Source organism: Lissotriton vulgaris, chromosome 8 (genome assembly GCF_964263255.1).
Source record: "Lissotriton vulgaris chromosome 8, aLisVul1.2, whole genome shotgun sequence".
Classification (NCBI taxonomy): domain Eukaryota; kingdom Metazoa; phylum Chordata; class Amphibia; order Caudata; family Salamandridae; genus Lissotriton; species Lissotriton vulgaris.
The window spans coordinates 1,372,324,463-1,372,351,788 of record NC_141696.1 but is presented as its reverse complement, the minus strand read 5'-3'; the positions used below and the strand labels follow the sequence as shown (position 1 = coordinate 1,372,351,788).

The 27,326-nt window shown below is 47.1% G+C and overlaps 1 protein-coding gene across 6 annotated transcripts in view; it reads right to left on the bottom strand.

Annotated features, from left to right (window-relative positions):
- Positions 1-27,326, bottom strand: part of ITSN1 (intersectin 1) — a 1,645,471-nt gene that overhangs the window by 1,492,603 nt on the left and 125,542 nt on the right. For all 6 annotated transcript variants that reach the window (XM_086935345.1, XM_086935347.1, XM_086935346.1 and 3 more), the window contains exon 3: positions 13,357-13,449. In XM_086935345.1, coding sequence (XP_086791471.1) covers positions 13,357-13,449 — 93 coding nt within the window. The remainder of the gene's footprint in view (positions 1-13,356; positions 13,450-27,326) is intronic.

Sequence of the window (27,326 nt, the reverse complement as noted above, 5' to 3'; positions counted from 1 at the left end):
AGGACAACGTCGACGTGGGAATCATGGAGGTCGAAGGAAAAACCATAGTCGACGGCGTACTCATCGATGAAAGGTGAATCGCCGACGGCGGTGGCATCGTCAACGACAGCGCAGTCGACGGAGCTCTCATCGACGGAGGGATTTTCTTCGTCCACGCTGAAGATTCACTCGCCTCCTGATGAAATTTCATTGTCGACGGAGCAGTTTTCGATGTCGACGACGTCCAGATTTCACCTCAGAAGAGAGGACTTCTCTTTTTTTGAGGAAGAGTGACCAGTCTCAGAGTGACATTTCTTGAGGGTCTTACTCTGTCTCTCAAGTGGATCTCCAGATCTATCCCTCTTCTTGGCCAGAGGGGTGGATACCTGAGGACTCACACAGCCTTCATCTCCTGATACCACATCAGATGAAGCCTTCAACTTCTCCAGCCAAACCAAAAGCTGTCCTTCTCGGTCCTTCAAGGTCTTGGCAGGAAAGGTTCTACAGATCCTGCAATCCTGGACCTTGTGAGCTGGGTAAAGGCAGTAAATACATTCTTTATGTGGATCCTCAAAGTGTATTGCAGGTCCGCCTAGCTCTGCGGTACCCTCTGCTACATTATTCTTCGCAGCATTAAATACTGTTCAGCCGGAACCTCTCACCAAAGGTATCCGGCCGCGTGGAGATCTCCTCTGCTACAGCCTGCAGCTTGGTTGGCGGCGCTCTTTACTAAAAGCAAGTGGTGTTCAGCTCGAAAGCGCTTTTAAATTCTTTTAAGTACTGGATGTGTTTGAGGCTTTTTTTAAATGTATTATCACTGTACTTACTGCACTTTAGACTCTGTGATACTGTTGGGAGCTTTGTTATAGCTCGGGGGGGGTATTGCGTGATGGAAACTGCATTTAGGTCAGCGTTCTAATCACAGACGTGGACACAGACGCCCAACCTCATAAGGGGCGGATGAAGCGACCGCGCAACCGAGTCAAAGGAAAACCTGTCTGCGCCCGACTGAGATCAGGGCCACAAACCCGGTCAGTTTTGTAAGGGAAAAGTATTCATACACCGCAGACCAGCTTACCCATCTTAGAGGAGTAACTTTGAGTAAGTGTGCCCACTCTATCATACCTGAAAATAAGGTTTACCTCTGCCCCCAATGTTCTTTCAAACTGTGTCCCGTTACATCTTTTACTGTCGCACCCTTACAGACTGCTTTTAAAATGTTTTTACTTCACTGCTGATCAATCTCTAAGCACTCTATAGAAATGTGGTTATTCTTAGAAGAGGGTCCTGATGTTCAGTTTTTAACAGAAATATGGCTCAATAGTGAGGCTGATCCTACTATTGTTCAGGCTTCCCCATTGCAAATGATAACTTTAATGATTGGATTGAGTCAACATTACACACTGTCCTCCCCAAAAAATGGAGAAAGGATTTCTCAGCAGGTAACAAAACTAAATACAGAGAGGCCATAAAAGTGCATAAAGAAGAAATTAAAACTGCTCAGGCTCTCTACTACGAAGAGAGAATCACATGGGCCTCAAATTCCCATCGCGAAATATTTTGCATTGTAAAATCTCTCCTTAAAACCCCCCCCCACACTTATTTTATTTGATGATACCCTATCTAATTGTAGTATAATGGCAGAGTTCCTCTTCAACAAGATACAAGACATATATACATCCTTTCTCCAGGCTACAGTTCAACAAAACGTCCCTCTTCTGGATAACAGGTCCCAAATTATAGAATATTCTCTGGTGGAAATTCCTCCTGTGAACCCGCCCATCACTGCATAGTATTTTGAACCAAATCAAATCTGGCTCACCCATAGATCCAGTCCCTGCCATTATTTTAAATCAAGTCATTGATACCATGTCTCCAGGTAATCTGGAATTGATCAACGCCTCATTTCTGACAGGTTTTGTTTGCCCCCGTCACCCCCCCCCCCGTCACCCCCCTTTTGGAACTGGCAATGGTTAAAACACATCTAAAGAAACCTAATTTAGACCCAGAGATGCTGGGGAATTAGCAAAGTTGAAGAAAAACATGCTAATTCTGCTCTCTCCGCTTTTTTGGAGAGCTACAATTGTCTCCAGACCAGATTTAGACCCCAAAGAGGCACGGAGACTGCCCTTCTGGCAGTAGTGGAAGAAGCCAGGAAAAATCTAGATGGTGGAGGCTGCTCTGAGATTATTCTTTGAGATCTCAGCGCAGCTTTAGACATGGTCAACCATCAGCTGCTGATCCAGAGACTTAGGGATGTGGAAGTGAGTGGGAGAGCTCTTAAGTGGTTGCAATATTTTTTGAAGGACAGGTCCTTTCAAGTTTTCGAAGATGTAATTACCTCTGAACGTCTGCCCCGTAGATGTGGGGTTCCTCTGGGTTCTTCCCTGAGCCCCACTCTATTCAATGTTTACATGAGCCCTCTGGCAGAGGTAGTGAAACCTTTTGGAGTCCAGATTGTTACCTAAGCGGACGACACTCACTTGGTGGTATCTCTTAATCATCTTAACAATACAAGGCCTGGGATAGCCCTGTGTCTGGAACAGGTAGCAATCTGGATGGAAGACTAATATCTGAAACTCAGCGGGGCTAAGACGGAGCTGATGCTCCTTGGTAAATCTCCTGCTTTCAACGTAGGATCATTCTGGCCCAGTTGCTTTGGTCCTGTTTCCCCTCCCCCCCCACTAAAAATCAGATAAAGAGCCTGGGTGTTTGGCTTGACCGCAAATTGATGTTAAGGAGCAAGCACGGAAGGTCGCAGCTAGCTGCTACGGGATTCTGAGGATGGTGCAGAAAATCCTTCCGCTGCTACCCTTTCCTGCCAGAAGAACGATAGTTCAGGCACTTACTCTTTCTCAGCTTCATTATGCCAACGCCCTTTATTTAGGAGCCCCCTACTTCACTACCAAAAAACTACAGAGGCAAAGCCCGCACTTGCCACTCTCCATTGGCTCCCCATTCAGGAAAGAATTAAGTTCAAGGCTTTATGCGTTGCACACAATGCACTCAGGCAAGGGACCTCCCATCACCCGTTCCATCAATTTACTCTGTCCAAACGGGCCTTGCGTTCGAACAACTGTAAACATTTGGCGGCAGTACCTAAAATTAGAAGATCACGCAGTGGGGGTCGCAGTTTTGCTTATAATGTGGCCAAATTATGGAACTGCCTTCCTCTCCAGATTCGTCTTGAAGCCAATTATCTGACCTTTCGAAAACAAATTAGAACCTTTTTGCTTCCCTAATTCTGCTTGGCATTCATGATTGCACTGCTAGTAGTGCTGGGAAACCTTTGGGAAACATGCTCTTAAGAAATGCTGAATCATTCATTCATTCATTTTCAGAAGTCTGAAGGTAAAAATCTTCACTGTGACTCCATCCAGCGTCTCCCAGACGTCAATGCCTCCTCCTCGGATATCACCGGCTGACTTGCTATGCCAAACTTTACTTTCCTAGGAGATTTTAAAGAAATTTCTTCTAAATACAAAGGTGAGCCAACACTGGGCTCAATCCACCTCATGTAGTTGAATCGCACCCGGCCTCAACTTTTGACTTTGTCCTGATGTAACTCGACCGGACACTGGTGGTTGGTTGGTGCTGTAATCTTTTAGGTGCTATTTTTCACTTATAAATTCAGAACTGTGCTTCTACTGTTTGTATTTAATTAGTTTTGGTGTCTTTTTATTTCTTTTTGTTTTTAGTTCTCCATTTTTCTAAATTGGTTTGTAATTTTATTTGTGTTGTGTTTTCCTTTTATCACGGTTTGTGTGCTACATAAATACAAACACAGTGCCTTCAAGTTTACCCGGACTGCCTTTGTACCAAGCTGCCAGAGGGTTCAGCAAACGTTAATTTAGTGGCTTGCGTGGTTCACCCTGCCAAGGATTGTAGTTGTTGCTGGAGTAGGGTTTTTGCCCCCCTCAATCAACAACCTAATTTCTTACAGTGCAGGAAAGCATTTGAGAAATCAGACACCCCTTATATCGAACTATCAGCTAGATTCATCATTGTCCCGTTTTGAGAGTCCTTAATAGCGATTATTAAGGAATCGCTATTAAGGACTTGCAAAACGGGATTCATGTAGGAATTGCTAAATAAATTGCGATTCCTACACATTCCTTATTTGCGATTAGCAAATTGCAAATCGCAAATAAGGAATAAGGAATAACTCCCCATTCATTCCTATGGGCTTTAGGCCCATAGGAATGAATGGGGAGTTATTCCTTATTTGCGATTTGCAATTTGCTAATCGCAAATAAGGATGCGATTTCAAGGGTGCCAGGGGTGTCCAAAGGACACCCTGTAGCACCCCTGAAATGTAACCTACATTGGTGTTTCGCACACACATGTCCAAAGGACATGTGTGTGTGCAACATGCAACTTAGAAAAATGCATTTAAAAGCATTTTTCTAAGTTTTCGCTATTTACCACGAGGTTTGACCTCGCGGTAAAAGCGGCCCGAAATTGCGATTTTGCAATTTAAAAATGGTTAATGAATTGCATTTAAGGAATCTCAAATAGAGATTACTTAAATGCAATTCCTCGCAATTTAGCGAATTCGCAATTACCGGTTTTTGCATTTGGGATGATGAATCCCAAATGCAAAAATTGCGCTCGCAAAGGGCCAGATTCTCAGAATCTGGCCCTTTGCGAGCCCATTTTTCAATGATGAATCTATCTGTATGTTACTAAGCTCAACTATACTGGGCATGTAGACGGCGTGCGAACATTTGAGAGGCAGCAGCCATGACGATTCTGGTGTCCCCATACGGCGCAACATGTTGCTTAACCCATTTCAGAAATCATCTGTCTAGAATAGAGGCATACGGATTCAGACATTGTGGTTTGTCTGGTTGCGTACATTGCAGAGAATGCATACACTTCTGCCACACAGCAAAAAACTTCCTATAACATTTCTAATAGATTGGCCACATCAGGGAAAGTGAATAGGCCTGGGTCAGTTGGCTGAGCAGGACCTCTCAGCAGCTTGCAGCCGGTTCGAAGGGGGCGCAAGCATGGATTTCCATGAAGAAAATGACCTACCGCAAGAACACTCTGTTGCACCTCACTCTAATGAGGAGGGTACAGGATTGGTGAATCCAGGGTGAAGAGGAACCCCCTGATCGTGAATGTCTACACTACACTTAAATCATTAAAGGCAGGATCAGAACGATGATACTCTACCAGTTAGACCAGTTAGCATTGCGTGATAAAGAGCAGCCGATATCGGTGTACAAATTACTGAAAGGCGAACTTTATAAAAAGGCTCCTGTAAAATTCTCTTGAAATGCACCGTTTAAAATAAAACCATTACCTTCATTGTGCATATCCTAACCCAGAATGAATCAATTCCATGTTACCTGTTGTGAGAGCAGAGCTTCCTAGATGCTAGATGCGAGTGCAAACTGCTACAATATGGTTTCATGTTGCGCACTGCTTGGAGGGTTCTGGGAAGCAGTGCTTCGGATAGTTCATAGTTCATAGTGCTATGGGGCTAGACATTCCCGTAGCACCAAAGGTGTGCCTTCTGGGTCTGTCCCCAAAACCACAACTAAGTTAGTGTCTAGTAGATTTATGGATCGGCCACGGACATTAGCTAAGCCCTAAATAGCTGTACACTGGAAGAGTTGGACGATTCCTGACCTGGGATGGGATGGTGTAGGAGCCGAATGTAAGAGTGCGATTCTCAAAAGAGGAGAAAATGGGCCCAATCTTAGATAGTAACGGCAAAGTGCAGGCAGTACAGAGTACTAACCTGGAATCAATAGAACCAGGGTCGGTTGAAGTGAACTATGGTTGCAGGGTGGTACTTGACACCTGCCCCTCCCCCCTTCCCTCTCCCCATTTACACATGTCTTACACCGCCATGAATCTTTCCAGGTGTATTAGTGCACTGCAGGACAAACACGTTATATGCTCGGTACTTCTATTCCAATTGTATGGGTTGACTGAAGGCACAAGGCAAAAAGCGACTTACAAAATGAAAGACGGTCTATGTGTCACAATGTATTAAAGGCCACTGTTGTTCAACAACATTTTCTTTTAAACAATGCATTTCATTTTACATATATCGCCATTGTCTTTGTACCATCATTACATTGTTACATTTATTTCAGTACAACAACCCCCCCCCCCAGCTTTTCCCCGCACTGCTGTCTCCTAGGGTTTTATGATGAGTCCTACGGATCACCTCTGCTGTCATATTATGTGGGTCTGTTTCGTTCAGGCATTCTTTCCCGGTCGTGCCTCGTCCTAGGTACTTCTGCCTCTGAGGGTATCTTCCCCTGGTGCTCGCTCTATTCCCCCTTCCTGGCCCTGCTTCAAGGAACTCCCCTGTTGTGATGGTCCTATAGGGGTGGTTGATTCAGATCCCTGGTCATTGCTCCTCATTTCTTCTACTAGTACCTCCCATGCCTGAGCTCTCTCAATCCTACCCAGGCCTCTCCTCGCTTTTCTGAGCAAGATTCTGCCTTCGCAACCCGCCTATTTCTCCAGCTCTTGCTTCCATCTATGTATGCTGGGGCCGTTCGGCGCCTTCCATTTGCTAGTAATTTCACGCTTTGCCAGTATGAAGGCGAGGTTATGTTATGTTACGTTAATTTCGATTTATATAGCGGCAAATCACCAACAGGTCTCTTAGCGCTTGCTTTGGGAACCCGTCCTGGTTTTTCCTGCGAGATAACCCCTACTGGGCATCCCCAAGGTGAAGACCAGGCATCCCATCGCGGTGGGGCCGTAGTGGAGATTAAGCAAGCTATTGCCCAGAGTTGCAGAGTGTAAACCCATGATTCGAGTAGGCACCGTGGCGAGTATTATCGAGTCCGTGGACATTTTTGAGCTCAAGACACTGCTGCGTCGGGAATTGAACCCTGGTCCTGGGTCTGACCTCTGCATCAGGGTCTGCCTCCTCTAACCAGTGAGCCACACTTCTCCATGTCTTTTAACAGCGACTTTAGTCTTAACTGTGTGGGGGAAACAGGTTAAGTAGGATATGGTCTGGTGTGCATGGTACTATCCGTTCCGTTATTCGAGCTGTCTCTCTCGTTACCTCTTTTATTTCCCAGCTCGAACTCCCCTAAGTGGGATGGGTATGCCCAGACATGGGTCCCTTGCTCACTGTGCCACTGGATTCAAGCTAGCCTGGCTGAAGACGGGTGACATACCCGGAAACCGGTCCCAGGATGTTTGTTTCCGGTCCAGGGAGGACCTGGCCTGGTAGTTCGGTGTGGACTGTTCCCATGGGGCACAGGGTCAATCCTGATTTGCATATGGCTGGGTCCAAACTCGGGTGGCGTAGTCAGCAAACGTACGATGGATTTAACCCAGATCTTTTGACTGGGGGAAAATGTTTGCATGGTCATCATTCTGTCCACAATTTGTTTACTGTAACACTGAGAAGTAACAGTGGAAATTCCGGTGAATATGGCCGTCTTGTCTTAGGCTTCTGCAGGCACCTGCCCTAGCATCGTCGGATCACCCTATGTTCATTGGTTCGGACATGCTGCGTCTTGAAAGTGTCTTGTACCCTGCAAGAGACTTTGATCTCATCTGAGGTGAAGGCAGGCGTTCCTCTATCCAATGTCAGACTCCTTGCCACCCATTGCGTGAACCTCTGCAGTTCCCCTGCCAAGTAATATGCCTCCACATACGGTACCACTAGTCCCCCTTCTGACCGTGCCCTTTTTTAGCGTAGCTAGGGTCACCCTCCTTCTTCCCGTCCCCCATATCAAGGCTGAGATGCAGGAGTCCAGTTCCCAAAACCATGCCCCGGGGTATCCACACAGTTAATGTGGTAAAAAATTATGGTAGTCTGGGGAGAGCCACCATTTTTAGCAGGGAAATCCTTCCTGCTACCGAAAGAGGGAGCCTGCCCTAAAAAGCCATGTTGTCCTTCAGTGATCATAACGCTCTCCCCTCATTCCCTTCCTGCACGTCCAGCATGGAGTGGAAGACCTTCACTCCCAGATACCGAAAAGACTGGGGTTCCCATTGAAACTCACCTAGTCCAGTTCAGAAGCGGCCGCTCCCTTTTGCCCTGCTGCCTGCTCCTTATGTGGTATCGTTAACTGGATGTGCTTTATTCAATTGTTAAATTACTGCATTAACTTAATCCGCTTGCATAGCGCTGCAGCGCGAGTGCTTCCACACGCATTTGGGAGCTTTAAATTACAGCATTATTCTGCATTAACTTAATCCGCTTGCATAGCGCTGCAGCGAGAGTGCTTCCACACGCATTTGGGAGCTTTAAATCACAGCATTATTCTGCATTAACTTGATCTGTTTGCATAGCGCTGTAGCGCGAGTGCTGCCACACGCATTTGGAAGTTAAATTACAGGGGAGTGCTGACTCGGCGCTCACTGACCTCTGAAATCGACTTTGGAACTCTTGGGGGCATTATACTATCGGCGCCCTCTCTTTGTACACCCATTTAAACAGGACGCTCCAGCTGCAAGCGTAGTCAATTACAGCAGCCTCAGCATAACGCAAGTAGCGTTGTTTATAGATAGCTGCCGCCATCTTACGCCGTTGTTGTTGTTGTTAGTGCCCCAGAGACCGGCCCCCACAGCCCGCCCCGCCTCCCTGCTGACCCTCCCTCGCCCCTCCCCCTCCACCATCCATATATGTCAGAAGCATTCTCGCGCAGCGGTCAAGCGCAGCGGTCGCGCCCAGTTCACGCCAAAGGTGCGCCAAAGGTGCGCCAAAGGTAAGCCCGTCTACGCCCGTCCGCGCCAAGCCCGCGCCCAGCGCCAGACCCCCCTGGCCCCCGCACCACCCACCCCGCCCGCATTACATACGACGCCTCCTCCCTTCTAGCCCTTAACCCCGGCCGCTCCGCCAACTGCATCCAAACCGCCCCAGGACACACCCATGGACCCTTCTCCTGCAATTCCTGCAAGTTCGACGGCACCAAGACCAACTCCTCATCCTCGAACACCAAACAGAGCTCCGACACTAACCACCTTAAATGCATCCTGCTCAACACCCGATCGGTCCACAGACACGCCATCGACCTCTGGAATCTACTAGACACCATCTCCCCGGACGTCGCCTTCCTTACAGAAACATGGATGAACGCCTCTTCAGCCCCAGACATCACCATTGCCATCCCAGAAGGCTACAAGATCATTCATAAGGACCGCGAGAAGCACACAGGAGGAGGCATTGCCATCGTCCATAAGAATTCCATCCGCATCTCTACCAGCTCAGACGTCAACCTCGCTAGCGCCGAACACCTTCATTTCCAGATCCACACTGACCCCAAGACCACACTCAGAGGCACCCTCCTCTACCGACCTCCAGGATCCCGCGCTCAATTTAGTGACGACATCACCGACTTTATCACCCCTCACGCTCTCCCCTCCAAGGAATACATTCTACTTGGAGACCTCAACTTCCACCTGGATAAGAGCTTCGACAGCAACACCACCTCCCTCCTGGATAACCTCGCCAACCTCGGACTCAAACAAATTGTCAATACCCCCCACCCACATCGCAGGTCACACACTCGACCCCATCTTCACCTCTAGCAAACATATCTCCTTCAGTCACACCACAACTCTACACTGGACGGACCACAGCTGCGTTCACTTCATCTACAATAAGTCCACAACTCACAACCTCCCTCAACCCACTCTACGAAGAAACTGGAACAAAATCACCATCGATCAGATCTCCTCATCGCTGCTTCAAAACCCCCTTGTCCACACCTCAAACCCCGACCAAGCAGCTATTAACCTCACCCAATGGCTATCCAACAGCGCCGACATCCTAGCACCGTTGAAAAAACGTCAAACCAAACTAGGCAGCAAAAACGCCTCCTGGTTCAACGATGATCTTAAAAAATCTAAGAAGCTCTGTCGCTCCCTCGAGAAAGCCTGGAAAAAAGACCCTAACACCAGCACCATGGACGCATTCAAAAACGCCACCCGCACACACCACCAACTGATCCGGACAGCCAAGAAAGCCGCATTTAAAGACAGACTAGATAACAACGCCCACAACAGCAAGGAATTATTCAACATCGTCAAAGAATTCACCAACCCCTCCGCCAACTCCAACGACATCACTCCCTCGCAAACCCTTTGCGACTCCCTAGCTTCGTTCTTCCACGACAAAAATCGCAGACATCCACAACAGCTTCGACAACCACCCTGGAGACCAACTCACCCAACCTTCTGCCGTACCCTCACCCCCCTGGAACATCCTCAATGACTGGAACCCTATCTCCACTGAAGACACCATCCGCCTGATGAATTCCATTCACTCAGGATCCCCAACAGACCCATGCCCTCACCACATCTTCAACAAAGCAGACTCCATCATAGCGCCACACCTCCGAGACGTCATCAACTGCTCCCTCAACTCCGGCACCTTCCCGGAAAGCTGGAAACATGCCGAACTCAGCGCCCTTCTGAAAAAACCCACAGCTGACCCCACCGAACTCAAAAACTACCGACCCATCTCGCTCCTACCATTCCCGGCCAAAGTTATCGAGAAAGCTGTCAACAACCAGCTCGCCGCCTTCCTCGAAACCAACAAATCCCTCGACCCTTCACAGTCCGGCTTCCGAGCCAAACACAGCACAGAGACCGCACTTATCGCAGCAACAGACGACATTCGAACTCTACTGGACAATGGAGACACAGTCGCCCTCATCCTCCTCGACCTCTCCGCAGCCTTCGACACAGTTTGCCATAGCATCCTTCTACAGCGCCTCAGAAACATCGGAATCCAAGGAAAAGCACTGGAATGGATCACTTCGTTCCTCACCGGAACAACACAGAGAGTACGCCTCCCACCATTCAAGTCAGAGGCCACTGAAGTCATCTGCGGCGTGCCACAAGGTTCCTCACTCAGCCCCACCCTCTTCAACGTATACATGAGTCCCCTCGCGACCATCGCACGCCAACACAACCTCAACATCATCTCCAACGCAGATGATACCCAATTGATCCTCTTACTCACCAAAGACCCTAATACCGCCAAAACCAACCTTCAGGAAGGAATGAAAGAAGTAGCTGAATGGATGAAGCATAGCCGTCTAAAACTTAACTCAGATAAAACAGAAGTCCTTATCTTAGGAACCTCCCCCTCCGCCTGGGATGACTCCTGGTGGCCAGAGGCTCTTGGCAAAGCACCCATCCCGACGGATCACGCACGGAACTTGGGCATCATTTTAGACTCCTCACTCTCGATGTCCAGGCAGGTCAACGCCGTCTCATCATCTTGCTTCAACATTCTTCGCATGCTCAAAAAAACATTTCGCTGGATCGCCACCGAAACCAGAAAAACGGTCACCCATGCACTGGTTACAAGCCGCCTGGACTACGGAAACACCCTATACGCCGGCACCACCACAAAACTCCAGAAAAAACTTCAACGCATCCAGAACGCATCGGCCAGACTAATACTCGACATCCCACGTAAAGACCACATCTCCAGTCACCTGAAAAAACTCCACTGGCTCCCCGTCAATAAGAGGATCACTTTTCGCCTCCTAACCCACGCACACAAATCACTTTACCAACTTGGACCCGAGTGCCTCAACACTCGACTTTCCTTCTACACCCCCCCCGCCAGCTACGTTCCTCCAGCCAAGCCCTTGCTACCGTGCCTCGCATCAATAAAACCACCATGGGAGGTAGATCCTTCTCCTACCTGGCCGCTAAAACCTGGAACTCACTCCCCACTCACCTTCGTCTCACTCAGAACCATCTAGCATTCAGAAAGCAACTTAAAACTTGGATATTCGACAAGTAATCCCCCCACCCTTCCTCAAGCGCCTTGAGACCCTCTGGGTATGTAGCGCGATATAAATTCTTTTGACTTGACTTTGACTTGGTGTTGGTGTGCCAGCCCCTATTGGGAACAAACAATCGGAATTTCTGCCAGTTAACCTGGTATCCCCGAGAGAGGGCCAAACTCCTCCATCGTGTGCCTCGCTCCTCTCAACTCCCCCTCTGTGTCTTTTAGGAAAAGCAGGAGATCGTCCTCCGGGCCGGCGCTAGGCATGGGCAGCGTGGGCGGCTGCACAGGGCCTCGCACTCAGCCCACCAGCATGGGGCCACGGACTGGTGATGTGTCCTGTTGTTTCCCTGGCAATCCATTACAAAGAAAAGGTGTCGCCTGCAATTAAGGTCCATGGAGGGGACCCCCTCCCTGGGCCTCTCATGGATGGTGTCAGGACGCATAGGGGAGGGAGACAGAGACGCTCCCTCAATTGCAAGGAGACCATTCACAGACACTGTAGGGGGCCCATTGTTCAGATTCTGAAATTTTTGCGCCCCCACAGTTTTAACTTTTAGACCACAATCAATTCTCACACACATCGGACTGAAGGTGTGAGAAATACTTGTGGAGTAAAAGCTAAAACTGTGGGGGCGCAAAAATGCTGGACAATGGGGCCCCCACAGTGTCTGTGAATGGTCTCCTTGCAAGGGGGCCACTTATCTAAATTACCCGGGGCCTCGCGCGTCCTAGAACTGGCCCTGCTTGTCCTCCCAGTTGCAGGCCTCTGTACCGTACCCCACCCCACCCAAGCCCCACCGCGCCAGTCCACCACCCCCACCCCACCCCACCCCACCCCACCCCACCCCACCACCACCACCACCACCACCACCACCTAACCCCCCACACCTCCCCCCCTCCCCGCCGCGCCAGTCCACACCCTACGCAGCAGTGGTTCCACGGCCAGAGCGAACAATCAAGGGGGATAAGGGGCACCCTAGGCGCGTGCCCCTCTCCAACCGCTACTGTTCCGATATCGTGAGTACCGTGCAGACCCTGGCCACCAGGTAAGCATACAGCAGTCTTACTCCCCCATTTTTGCAACGGCAGCATAGAGAATCCTCCACTCCAGGTTTTGAACTGCACAGTTGTGCAAAAAAACAGAAAATTCTATTACAACATGTGATTTTGTGACAAAGAACATTTTCTGTGAGATAATGCCTGCTGTAACGTGTTGTTGTCTAAGACTTAAAATAATAAACTTTTTAAAAAACGATGTTTTAATAATACTAATCAGTCTAATTCTGGTGGTTAAATCGGTTTAAATTAATCTTTCAAACCATAATTATATCAGGCGAAGAGAATGCAAAGCTGGCACAGTCAGTTTTCTGGTTTTTCAGTAACAGAAGGATTCTGAAAGTAACAAAGCACACAGTACCATATAGCGCCAAAACTGACAGGACAGGCATATATACCAAACTAATAACTTGATGGCAATTCATTTACTTGGAAAATAAGGTTCTATTTCACAGAGCATTTTTCAGGTTTTTTACATTAAAAGACGTATTTATATTTTATTTTTCATATGTTGCAGTATGATGAGATTTACAAACCAGTAAACCAATAGCTTAAATGAAAACTGTTTATTTTACCTGTAATAAATCCAGCGGTTGGCTTGAGACTATGGAACTGCTGATCATGTTTATTTCTTTCTTCTATCGTTATCGTCCAGATATCCACGTTCCCTGACAAGAGAAAACAAGAAATTTAGAAGCAAACAGCAATCAAAATACAACATCAGATTAAACATGTTTTCAAGAAGTTACCGGTGAACTCCAAGAACTCGAATTGTTACGTATTTATTCATGAAAGACAAGGACACATCAAATATCTGAAACTCCATCGATTCTATGCAAGCAGTCAAACATTCCCATGACTCAATACTATTGCAATATTGGGAATTTTTGTTTACAAGAGGTAAATTACATTGACAATCTTTTAGGTTTCAAAAAAAGTGGAAGCTTTGGACAGAGGGGTTACAGGATTCGCACCAATGTAAACCAAGTTGTAACGCTAGCATCCACTATCAGTAATTACATTAATGAGAACGCAAAAACAGCACCCACAAGAATGTTCGAATGGGAGGCCATCAAGACAGTGATTAGGGGGCGGCAATAAGCGCGATAGTGGGCGCAAGACAAACAGTCTACAGGTAGCTACAACAGGTGGAAGAGCCGCTTGGAGAATTCGAGAAGGCGGCCATACACGACCCGCCAAGTCAAGGACACTGCAGGAGGCGCGTATTAATTATGCTGATTTACTGGAGCGAATCCCAACTATAGACGGCCAAGCATACACACAGGTCACAAGCTGAGGCGGACAGAGCAGGTACACATTTAGCGTAATAATACGAGATAGGCCACCCCCAACCACACTACTCGGAAGTCACAACGTCAAATAACGTGACTGTTAACACACAAACTGACATTAATGCAACTTTCTGTGGCTACTACGAGTCCTTATATGACGCCCCCCCCCCCCCCGGATCCTGAGAATGGGCCTGCTGCAGCTGCGCAAGTGTATTTTTGGGCACAAGCATGCCCGCGCATGCGCAGATCGTTTCCCCGTGAATTCCCCCTTAGAGAGAGGACCAGGGGGCGGGACGCAGCCCCCGGGGTTACACAGGGCGACGAGTCATGGTGCCCCCCCAGCCAATCCTGATTGGCTGGTCAATACATAGCTGACTTTGGTGCTGGGAAACCAGGTTCGAGCCTCTTATCGAGCCATAAAAATGTATACATTACTTACTTTTGTGTTAAATAAATAGATATTTTAAAAAACAAATAAAAATGATGTTCCGACTAAGGTGTGAAATTGGTGTCGAATAAATACATGTTTTAAAAACAATTAATATTAATCATGTATCATTGGCGCTGGAGTACAAGGTTCGAGACTGGTATTTAACACTGACAAGCTGTGTGCAAGTTATATGGGCGCAGGATGGATGAATGCAAGATGGATGAATGCAAGATGGATGAATGCAAGATGGATGAATGCAAGATGGATGAATGCAAGATGGATGGAATGCAAGATGGATGGATGAATGCAAGATGGATGGATGAATGCAAGATGGATGGATGAATGCAAGATGGATGGATGAATGCAGGATGGATGAATGCAGGATGGATGAATGCAGGATGGATGAATGCAGGATGGATGAATGCAGGATGGATGAATGCAGGATGGATGAATGCAGGATGGATGAATGCAGGATGGATGAATGCAGGATGGATGGATGCAGGATGGATGGATGAATGCAGGATGGATGGATGAATGCAGGATGGATGGATGAATGCAGGATGGATGGATGAATGCAGGATGGATGGATGAATGCAGGATGGATGGATGAATGCAGGATGGATGGATGAATGCAGGATGGATGGATGAATGCAGGATGGATGGATGAATGCAGGATGGATGGATGAATGCAGGATGGATGGATGAATGCAGGATGGATGGATGAATGCAGGATGGATGGATGAATGCAGGATGGATGGATGAATGCAGGATGGATGGATGAATGCAGGATGGATGAATGAATGCAGGATGGATGAATGAATGCAGGATGGATGAATGAATGCAGGATGGATGAATGCAGGATGGATGAATGCAGGATGGATGAATGCAGGATGGATGAATGCAGGATGGATGAATGCAGGATGGATGAATGCAGGATGGATGAATGCAGGATGGATGAATGCAGGATGGATGGATGAATGCAGGATGGATGGATGAATGCAGGATGGATGGATGAATGCAGGATGGATGGATGAATGCAGGATGGATGGATGAATGCAGGATGGATGGATGAATGCAGGATGGATGGATGAATGCAGGATGGATGGATGAATGCAGGATGGATGGATGAATGCAGGATGGATGGATGGATGAATGCAGGATGGATGGATGGATGCAGGATGGATGGATGGATGAATGCAGGATGGATGGATGAATGAATGCAGGATGGATGGATGAATGAATGCAGGATGGATGGATGAATGAATGCAGGATGGATGGATGAATGAATGCAGGATGGATGGATGAATGAATGCAGGATGGATGGATGAATGCAGGATGGATGGATGAATGCAGGATGGATGGATGAATGCAGGATGGATGGATGGATGAATGCAGGATGGATGGATGGATGAATGCAGGATGGATGGATGGATGAATGCAGGATGGATGGATGGATGAATGCAGGATGGATGGATGGATGAATGCTGGATGGATGGATGAATGCAGGATGGATGGATGGATGAATGCAGGATGAATGAATGCAGGATGGATGGATGGATGAATGCAGGATGGATGAATGAATGCAGGATGGATGAATGAATGCAGGATGGATGAATGAATGCAGGATGGATGAATGAATGCAGGATGGATGAATGAATGCAGGATGGATGAATGCAGGATGGATGAATGCAGGATGGATGAATGCAGGATGGATGAATGCAGGATGGATGAATGCAGGATGGATGAATGCAGGATGGATGAATGCAGGATGGATGAATGCAGGATGGATGAATGCAGGATGGATGAATGCAGGATGGATGAATGCAGGATGGATGAATGCAGGATGGATGAATGCAGGATGGATGAATGCAGGATGGATGAATGCAGGATGGATGAATGCAGGATGGATGAATGCAGGATGGATGAATGCAGGATGGATGGATGAATGCAGGATGGATGAATGCAGGATGGATGGATGCAGGATGGATGGATGAATGCAGGATGGATGGATGAATGCAGGATGGATGGATGAATGCAGGATGGATGGATGAATGCAGGATGGATGGATGAATGCAGGATGGATGGATGAATGCAGGATGGATGGATGAATGCAGGATGGATGAATGCAGGATGGATGAATGCAGGATGGATGAATGCAGGATGGATGAATGCAGGATGGATGAATGCAGGATGGATGAATGCAGGATGGATGAATGCAGGATGGATGAATGCAGGATGGATGAATGCAGGATGGATGAATGCAGGATGGATGAATGCAGGATGGATGGATGAATGATGGATGGATGAATGATGGATGGATGAATGCAGGATGGATGGATGCAGGATGGATGGATGAATGCAGGATGGATGGATGAATGCAGGATGGATGGATGAATGCAGGATGGATGGATGAATGCAGGATGGATGGATGGATGAATGCAGGATGGATGGATGGATGAATGCAGGATGGATGGATGGATGAATGCAGGATGGATGGATGAATGCAGGATGGATGGATGAATGCAGGATGGATGGATGAATGCAGGATGGATGGATGAATGCAGGATGGATGGATGAATGCAGGATGGATGGATGAATGCAGGATGGATGAATGAATGCAGGATGGATGAATGAATGCAGGATGGATGAATGAATGCAGGATGGATGAATGAATGCAGGATGGATGAATGAATGCAGGATGGATGAATGAATGAATGCAGGATGAATGAATGAATGCAGGATGAATGAATGAATGCAGGATGAATGAATGAATGCAGGATGAATGAATGAATGCAGAATGAATGAATGCAGGATGAATGAATGCAGGATGGATGGATGAATGCAGGATGGATGGATGAATGCAGGATGGATGGATGAATGCAGGATGGATGGATGAATGCAGGATGGATGGATGAATGCAGGATGGATGGATGAATGCAGGATGGATGGATGAATGCAGGATTGATGGATGAATGAATGCAGGATGGATGGATGAATGAATGCAGGATGGATGGATGAATGAATGCAGGATGGATGGATGAATGCAGGATGGATGGATGAATGCAGGATGGATGGATGAATGAATGCAGGATGGATGGATGAATGCAGGATGGATGGATGAATGCAGGATGGATGGATGAATGCAGGATGGATGGATGAATGCAGGATGGATGGATGAATACAGGATGGATGGATGAATACAGGATGGATGGATGAATGCAGGATGGATGAATGCAGGATGGATGAATGCAGGATGGATGAATGCAGGATGGATGGATGCAGGATGGATGAATGCAGATGGATGGATGCAGATGGATGGATGAATGCTGGATGGATGAATGCAGGATGGATGGATGAATGCAGGATGGATGGATGAATGCAGGATGGATGAATGCAGGATGGATGAATGCAGGATGCGTGAATGCAGGATGCGTGAATGCAGGATGGATGGATGAATGCAGGATGGATGGATGAATGCAGGATGCATGAATGCAGGATGGATGAATGCAGGATGGATGAATGCAGGATGGATGAATGCAGGATGCATGAATGCAGGATGGATGGATGAATGCAGGATGCGTGAATGCAGGATGGATGGATGCAGGATGCATGAATGCAGGATGCATGAATGCAGGATGGATGGATGAATGCATGAATGCAGGATGCGTGAATGCAGGATGGATGGATGCAGGATGGATGGATGCAGGATGGATGGATGCAGGATGCATGAATGCAGGATGGATGGATGAATGCAGGATGGATGGATGAATGCAGGATGCGTGAATGCAGGATGCGTGAATGCAGGATGCATGAATGCAGGATGCATGAATGCAGGATGGATGAATGCATGAATGCAGGATGCATGAATGCAGGATGGATGAATGCAGGATGGATGAATGCAGGATGGATGAATGCATGAATGCAGGATGGATGAATGCATGAATGCAGGATGCATGAATGCAGGATGGATGGATGAATGCATGAATGCAGGATGCATGAATGCAGGATGGATGGATGAATGCATGAATGCAGGATGGATGAATGCAGGATGCATGAATGCAGCATGAATGCAGGATGCATGAATGCAGGATGGATGGATGAATGCAGGATGGATGGATGCAGGATGGATGGATGGATGAATGCAGGATGGATGGATGGATGAATGCTGGATGGATGCTGAATGAATGAATGCAGGATGAATGAATGCAGGATGAATGAATGCAGGATGGATGGATGAATGCAGGATGGATGGATGGATGAATGCAGGATGGATGGATGAATGCAGGATGGATGGATGAATGCAGGATGGATGGATGAATGCAGGATGGATGGATGAATGCAGGATGGATGGATGAATGCAGGATGGATGGATGGATGAATGCAGGATGGATGGATGAATGCAGGATGGATGGATGAATGCAGGATGGATGGATGGATGAATGCAGGATGGATGGATGGATGAATGCAGGATGGATGGATGGATGAATGCAGGATGGATGGATGGATGGATGAATGCAGGATGGATGGATGAATGCAGGATGGATGGATGCAGGATGGATGGATGGATGGATGCAGGATGGATGGATGGATGCAGGATGGATGGATGGATGCAGGATGGATGGAGGATGGATGGATGCAGGATGGATGGAGGATGGATGGATGCAGGATGGATGGATGCAGGATGGATGGATGCAGGATGGATGGATGAATGCAGGATGGATGGATGCAGGATGGATGCAGGATGGATGGATGAATGCAGGATGGATGGATGCAGGATGGATGCAGGATGGATGGATGGATGAATGCAGGATGAATGGATGAATGCAGGATGGATGGATGAATGCAGGATGGATGGATGAATGCAGGATGGATGGATGAATGCAGGATGAATGGATGAATGCAGGATGAATGGATGAATGCAGGATGAATGGATGAATGCAGGATGAATGGATGAATGCAGGATGAATGGATGAATGCAGGATGGATGGATGAATGCAGGATGCATGAATGCAGGATGCATGAATGCAGGATGGATGAATGCAGGATGGATGGATGAATGCATGAATGCAGGATGGATGAATGCAGGATGGATGGATGAATGCATGAATGCAGGATGCGTGAATGCAGGATGGATGGATGCAGGATGCATGAATGCAGGATGCATGAATGCAGGATGCATGGATGAATGCATGAATGCAGGATGCATGAATGCAGGATGGATGGATGAATGCATGAATGCAGGATGCATGAATGCAGGATGGATGGATGAATGCATGAATGCAGGATGCATGAATGCAGGATGGATGGATGAATGAATGCATGAATGCAGGATGCATGAATGCAGGATGGATGAATGCAGGATGGATGAATGCATGAATGCAGGATGGATGCATGAATGCAGGATGCATGAATGCAGGATGCATGAATGCAGGATGGATGAATGCATGAATGCAGGATGGATGAATGCATGAATGCAGGATGGATGAATGCATGAATGCAGGATGGATGAATGCAGGATGGGTGGGTGGATGGGTGGATGGGTGGATGGGTGGATGGGTGGATGGGTGGATGGGTGGATGGGTGGGTGGGTGGATGGGTGGATGGGTGGGTGGATGGGTGGGTGGATGCATGATGGGTGCAGGGTGGATGGATGGGTGCATGAATGATGGATGCAGGATGGATGGGTGAATGAATGATGGATGCAGGATGGATGGGTGGTTGCATGAATGATGGATGCAGGATGGATGAATGAATGAAGGATGGATTCAGAATTGGTGGATGGATGGGTGGATGCATGAATGAATGATGGATGGATGCAGGGTGGATGAATGGATGCAGGATGGGTGGATGGATGCATGATGGGTGCAGGATGGATGGGTGCATGAATGATGGATGCAGGATGGATGGATGGATGAATGATGGATGCAGGATGGATGGGTGGTTGCATGAATGATGGATGCAGAATTGGTGGGTGGATGCATGAATGAATGATGGATGGATGGATGGATGCTGGATGGATGGATGCTGGATGGATGGATGCAGGATGGATGGATGGATGGGTGGATGGATGGGTGGATGGATGGGTGGATGGGTGGATGGGTGGATGGATGAATGAATGAATGCAGGATGGGTGGGTGGATGGATGGGTGGATGCATGAATGATGTATGGATGGATGCAAGGTGGTTCGGGCTCGCTCGCTGCGGTGCAATATGCAAATTAGTTTACGTCACACCACTTTCAAATGTCACCAGCCGCCCCTGTTAATGGATACTGTTCCCGCCGAGCTGAGGGGAGTGGGCTGTATCTCACTAGACATGCAACAAGCATTTGACATGGTGGGGTGGAAGTACATGCTAGCAATTATCAGCAGATTTGGCATCCCACAGGAATATCTTAAATGGGTCCAACTGTTATACACTCACCCGACACAAGGGTTCGGACTGGAAGATACATTTCCCGTGCATACCCAGTACATAGAGGCACAAGGCAGGGATTTATTCCCCTTTGTCCCCAATATTATTTGTGTTAGCTTTGGAGCCACTAGCACTACACTTACGCAAGGGAGCACTAGAATGGGGCATCCCAACAGGAAGCGGCATGCAAGCACTGTCGCTATATGCGGATGACATCATTCTCTATGTTAGGGACCTGCATGAGACCCTGGCCCCCATAGCAAACACCTTTGCTCACTTGGCGAGGGTATCGGGTCTAACGATTAATGCAAATAAATCTTATGCGTATTTATTCCAAGTCGGCCAACAGAGCCAAGTTATAATGTTTGGTGACAAGATACTCCCGATAGCGCAGCACACCTTTAAATATTTTGGGATCCAGAGCTATAGATCTGGAGATTCCTTTCAAGTAGGTCCAGTGCAGAAGGCGATGTGCTCCTTGCGATCCCAAATTACGTTTTGAACCTTTCTCCCAATTCCCAGTAGCGGCCCGGCTAGCAATATCCGAAATGGTGAGGCTTCTTCGCGTACTGTACTACTTTGTTAATCTCCCGGTCATAATTCCTACACACTATTTCACAATGCTCAATACACTACTGTTACACTTAATATGGGGGGGATGGGGGGTGAGGGCTGAAGGAGGCTTGAACTGACGAAAATACAGCTCCCCACAGATCACGGTGGTCTGGGGACACCGGACTTCCGGGCATATTGCTTTGCCAGTCAGCTGCAATGGTTGCCATATTGGCTGGCAGGTCACAACCTCCATGAAAAAGGTTACAACGTCTCCGCAATTGCAAGACGCACACTACAGACACTGTTGCCACCTGTGCGGGTTCCATATGATGCGCTGTTGCTACTAGGAATTGCTCTCACGTATTGGAAATAGGCAACGCAATATACAAGGCATATAGTGCCATATGCCCTAAACATACCGCTGCTGGGTATACCCACTCCCTAGGTCATAGTTACGACTCGTAGCATACAACTATGGGAGAAGGCAGGGGTAACGGCAACGGGAGGGCTGTTCGGAGACAGAGTATTGCTTAGCCATATGGACTTTGCATTTGAGCAAGGGCTCCCGGAGTCGCTGCTCCTACTGCTCGTACATGTGACGCAATGGGTCAGAAAACACTGGGCTCCAGAGAATGCAGAACCACCAACACATGAGCTGGTGCGCACCCTATACCTGATGGGTAATGGAAGACACTTAAAAAGGTGGCTCTACAGAGGCATACGTGCACATACAGCGATATCATTCACACCTTTAAGGGGTAAATGGGAGCGGGAACTAAGAATAGAACTTTAAGACCAGGACTGGGAGGGAATACTAGCCTACCCTAAAAATGTATCCAGGAACGTGAGATTTAAATTCATACAATACATGGTATTGCAGAGGGCGTACCTCATGCTGCATAGGTTACATGAGATGTACCCGGGAGTATCAGCGAAATGCCCCAGGTGCATATACCCAGATGCAACACAGATACATACGATGTGGTCGTATCCAACTCTCTCAGAGTACTGGATGTGAATAATCAGGGACATTAACCAAGTGGTTGGGGAAACAAGGGTGAGCTCACTTGAAAGTTGCATGCTGGGGGATAACCACAGACCAAAAACTTTAAAAGTACAAGTAGGATTTGCTGATTTAGGATTGCTCTTAGCAACGAGGCTCCTAACGAGACGATGGAAGTCACCTACCCCACCCAATATAAAAGTCTGGCAGGAGGATGCCATTAGGAGGGGAAGGGCCAAGAGTGATTCTATACACAGGGAGGAGTACAGGGGACTGCAGAAGACACCAATATCCTTGGAATGGAACGCAATGCTGGAAACTTTTAACTAGTATCAAAAGAGGGGATTGGAAGTATTATTAACTTGAATATCTTTAGAAAAAAACCCTCTTTTTGAAAAATAGGCATGGTTTGTTTTTTTATTTCACCTTTTTACTTTCACTGTTTTTGACAAACAAAAACATTGAATTCGTACCATAGGAAAAGGACAGACATGTGCATTCAACAATACAAAGAATAAATAAAAAATACTTGACGTTTGACGATTACATGACAAGAAACATCAACAACAACAAATGGGCAAAAATGACCAGTCCTCAAGATGGAAAAAGAAATGTAACGGTGCAGACTTATTTACAATTTACATTACTGCCACCTGCTACACACAGCTAGTCGATAATGAAGGAACAGGCATACTGCCTTGTCTGTCCACTGTATCAATCAGTGAAATGCTAATTCTTTCGTCTAGCTGTATATGGTAGATGCGTTTCGGAACCCTATTGTCATTGGAGGGTTCTCATCAGGACCAGGACTTGGTCGAACTCTTTCGTGTAAAAGAGGTAAGTGCAAAGGCTGCTGGTGATCAAATTCGGACTATGTCGGTCTATATTCAATATGTTCATCTGTGGTGTTTCACAAGTGGTGCCGGATCGGCGAAGCCCAAATTCCTACAATGTGCGCGATGTCACGAGGACAGATTCGATCAGCGTGTACGCTATGGCGTTGCTCTAGCATCTTCAGGATTTCAGTTGCTGTTGAGGGAGTGGTAGGGAAGTCTCACTATTTAGTTTGCCTCAGCTCCTGCATGGATTATTTGTAGTTCCCTTCCTCCCGGCACACATTCTTTGGCATTCGTTGCCAAAGTATGTGTGCCAGAAGCAAACTAAATAGTGAGACGTCCTTACCTCTCCCTCAGCAGCACCTGAAATCCTGAAGACGCTAGAGCAATGCCACAGCATACATGCTAATCGAATCGGTCCTCGTGAGACCACGCACATTGTAGAAATTTGGGCTTCGCTGATCCAGCACCACTTTTGAAAGATCACAGATAAACATATTGAATAGTCCGACATAATCCGAATTTTTACAATTTTCTGAAATGTTAAGATCTCCTTCAAGCTCTTTCTATACATTTGCAAGGCTGTCTTGGACAGACATTGCGGAAGGAATTGGTAAGAAAAAGAGATCAGGTTTTGCACAGTGCAGGGAACTATAATCCTTCAAGCTTGAACAAACCTACAGCCAATATTTAGTATGTGCCTACTCCGCTGCGGCAGATTTTCCGTTCCCACTCCAGACGTCTCTGGGTAAATGGGAGTACAAAATTGCACTTACTATACAATAAGCAGATTATGGTCTCTCATCACTAGATGCAACTTTTACTTTTGTGATTGAGGCACGCAAAGCGTTCAGGAAAGAGGTATTCTATTCTTGGTTCAAATTCCCACCTGCAGATGCACATCCACATGTGTTTCATACTTACATTCCAGATGAGACACCTGAAGAATATGTCCTTGTACTCTCCATACGAGGACATAGAAGTCCTGTTAACCTAACAAGAATATATTAATTGGTTAAAAAGGTGCCTTCCCCCACACCACAGAAAAAGTGAGACTGTCCGCTCAGGGGATGTAGCGTCTTGGCTGGTCCTAGCCGATTACACACTGCATCCAGAGGTTGATACATTGCCAGCACCAGAGTTACGTACACTTTACAAAGAAATAGTTTAACTATACAGAAATCTTACATAGTTCGTAATGCAAACACAATTCAACCTACAAGGGTCACTCAAGGGGGTCAACTGCAAGGGACTCCAACTAAAATCACCCCACAATGCTGATCGTGATTATGAGAAGAATGCCCACTAAACATGAGCAAATGCCGTTCTGGATAGCACAGATTTGAGGCACTGTTTCTCCACACAGGCCTGCAAGAAAAACACAAAATACTGACAATTTGCTTGCCGATTGGGATAGCTCCCCCGAGTATTGTACCGTTTATTCCAGAACTCATGGTAAACCCTTAATAGCAGTCATACCAAAAGTATTGAAAGAAATACAGAACGAGTGCAGGGCAGAACCTGCCCTGGATTTAGGGATGAAATTGATACAGTTTTGCCCCGGTATCAACAATTACGTAAGCGAACATAAAAGGGAGGCAGCAGCAGTAGCTATACGCCAAAGCCTGAGGGAATGCACTCCTGCACAACAGGAGCGAGAACTACCTAAAATGATCAAAGATACCTATGCTTTGGTATGTAGAGATAACTTGGGGGCAAGACCTGTGAAACCACAATTAATGGGCAATCCTGAAAAGGATAACTCAAAGCAAGCACCCGATTTTCCACAAAGAAATGGGATAACAAGCAATCAAAAAATAATAAGAATGTATCAGGATCAAGGGGTGGGACTCCTCAAAAGGTACCCTCTGATATAAAATATAACCTTAGAAACCAGGATTATGTTAAAAAAAACCTGACAGGTATCAGGGTACTGATACAAGTTCCTCTTGTTCCTTTCAGGTTTCATCCAAACACTTGGAGAGGGAAGGACAGTCAGAACGCAGATCAGAAGGACGAGTTACGCTAAGAACACACATAGGACTTCAGACTACATTATCATACAAGAAGATAAACCCAAAACAAAACCCCAATTAAAAAAGAAGGTAGCTGGCCTTAAAATAAGAAATGCCCAGGCTACTGAGGACTCGACTATTGAATGGGGAATGGGCTCTGACAATGCTAGACAGCGCAGCAAAAGTAAGAAAAGCTCATCATAAGATGATGTCATTTTTGGTGACAGCAGCGTTGAATGAACATATCACAGAAGAAACTCCTGATACAAGGGTAAAGTGCCCCACATAGTTTATAAAAAATAACGCTACAGATGGAGCGAACATACCCAGGAAAGTGAAGGGTCTCTTTTGAGAGAACTGAACATATGGATAAGACATCCTATTGCTGAAATAGATTGTCCGCCTGAGTTCACTATTGACTGCCTGTGATCTCGCCCCACAAGTCCCAAGACCCCTACTCACCCCGTCACCTCTGTTACCCCGCCATAACGCTCCGTATCCAGGTATACGAGTGGAAACCAAAACAACAGCGTCCATGACGTCAGGAACCCCACCCCTCTCTCTTTTACAGGGACCAATCAGGAGTGACCAAGGACCGGAAGGACTACCCCGCGACCCCGGATGTTCCGCCTCCCTGCCGATGGCCGGAGACAGAAAAGACGGAAGAGGAGAGGCAGAAAGGGTCGAAGGATCGTGGCAGGAGCTTTCGGCTGGTGCGGTGACGGACGGAGAAGACGGGAACGGAGATATCGAGGAGTGGTCTGAAGATTGGTGGAGTCCCACGGAGGTGGCTGAAGAGCGGCCGTAACTCGGAGGAGAGTTACGGCGGAGCGCGTGAGTACCAGTTACCATTTCGAGCACATTAGGTGCACTGTGTAAATAGTAGGAACCCCCCCCGTGTATACTTATTCCCGCTATCCTAGGCACGTCACCAATAGTCGCTAGGCATCCTGTATATAAACACACTGAGCACTGTATAAAGAGCACCCCTATTCCTCACCATCCTGTGCACATCTTTTTGCTTCCCCTTCCCTGACTCCTTCCCGTACCTTCCTCTCCCCCTTTCTCATCCTCCCACGACCTGGTAACGGTGACGGTATCGGATCTTTAGTCCCAGAGTGACTAACGGCTCCTTTCTCTCTTGTTGCCCTCCGAGATTCACTCCAACCATACCGAGGCAGCTACACCCAAGACCCGGATATTCATCGGACCCTCGTTCCATCAAGAGGAATCCAGACGACGACGCACCTCCTTCGCTGTGTGATCAACCTGGGACTCACTCTATCCCCATATCCCACTGTACAGAGACCAAATAAATACACTATAGCCCACTATATCCGGCCTCCTCGCCTGCTTTACCAGTCCGCCGACCGCCCACGATCACACTGCCCTAAAGGGAAAGACCTAAAATGACCAGCCTTCTCCGACCTCTTTCAGTCACTAAAATACTCATATGCACATAGTGGGTGGTAGCGCTAGCTCCTGCATCATACCTTAATCATTTAGGGTGGGATGCTGAGTCACCTCACCATGAAATCCAAGTTAAAACCACTCCTACACCACATAGGCAGTAGCTAATAAATCATGAGGCAAAGAAGCAAGTCCGGGAGATCCTAAATAAACTTGAATACCATGGTATGATTAAAAATTGCAGCTCTTCAATGAACAATCCTTTGTTTCCTGTAATGAAACCCGGCAATTCATATCGTCTGGTTTTAGACAACAAGAATTTGAACACATGTACGAAAACATTTGCAGTACAGAATGCACACAGTGCCATATTAATGAAAAACATCGTCAGAAGAAATAAAAGATACTAGATATCTCAAATGGATTCTTTTGCCAAAATATAGCGCCTGAAAGCAGATATTTGACAGCATTTTCAGTGCTTGGCTCTCAACGCCAATCAGGTAGACTGCCCCAAGGATATAAGAATAGCCCAGGGTTGTTCTCAGCAAGAGTATAAGAGTTAATTCAAAATTGTGATGAGGAGGCATTGT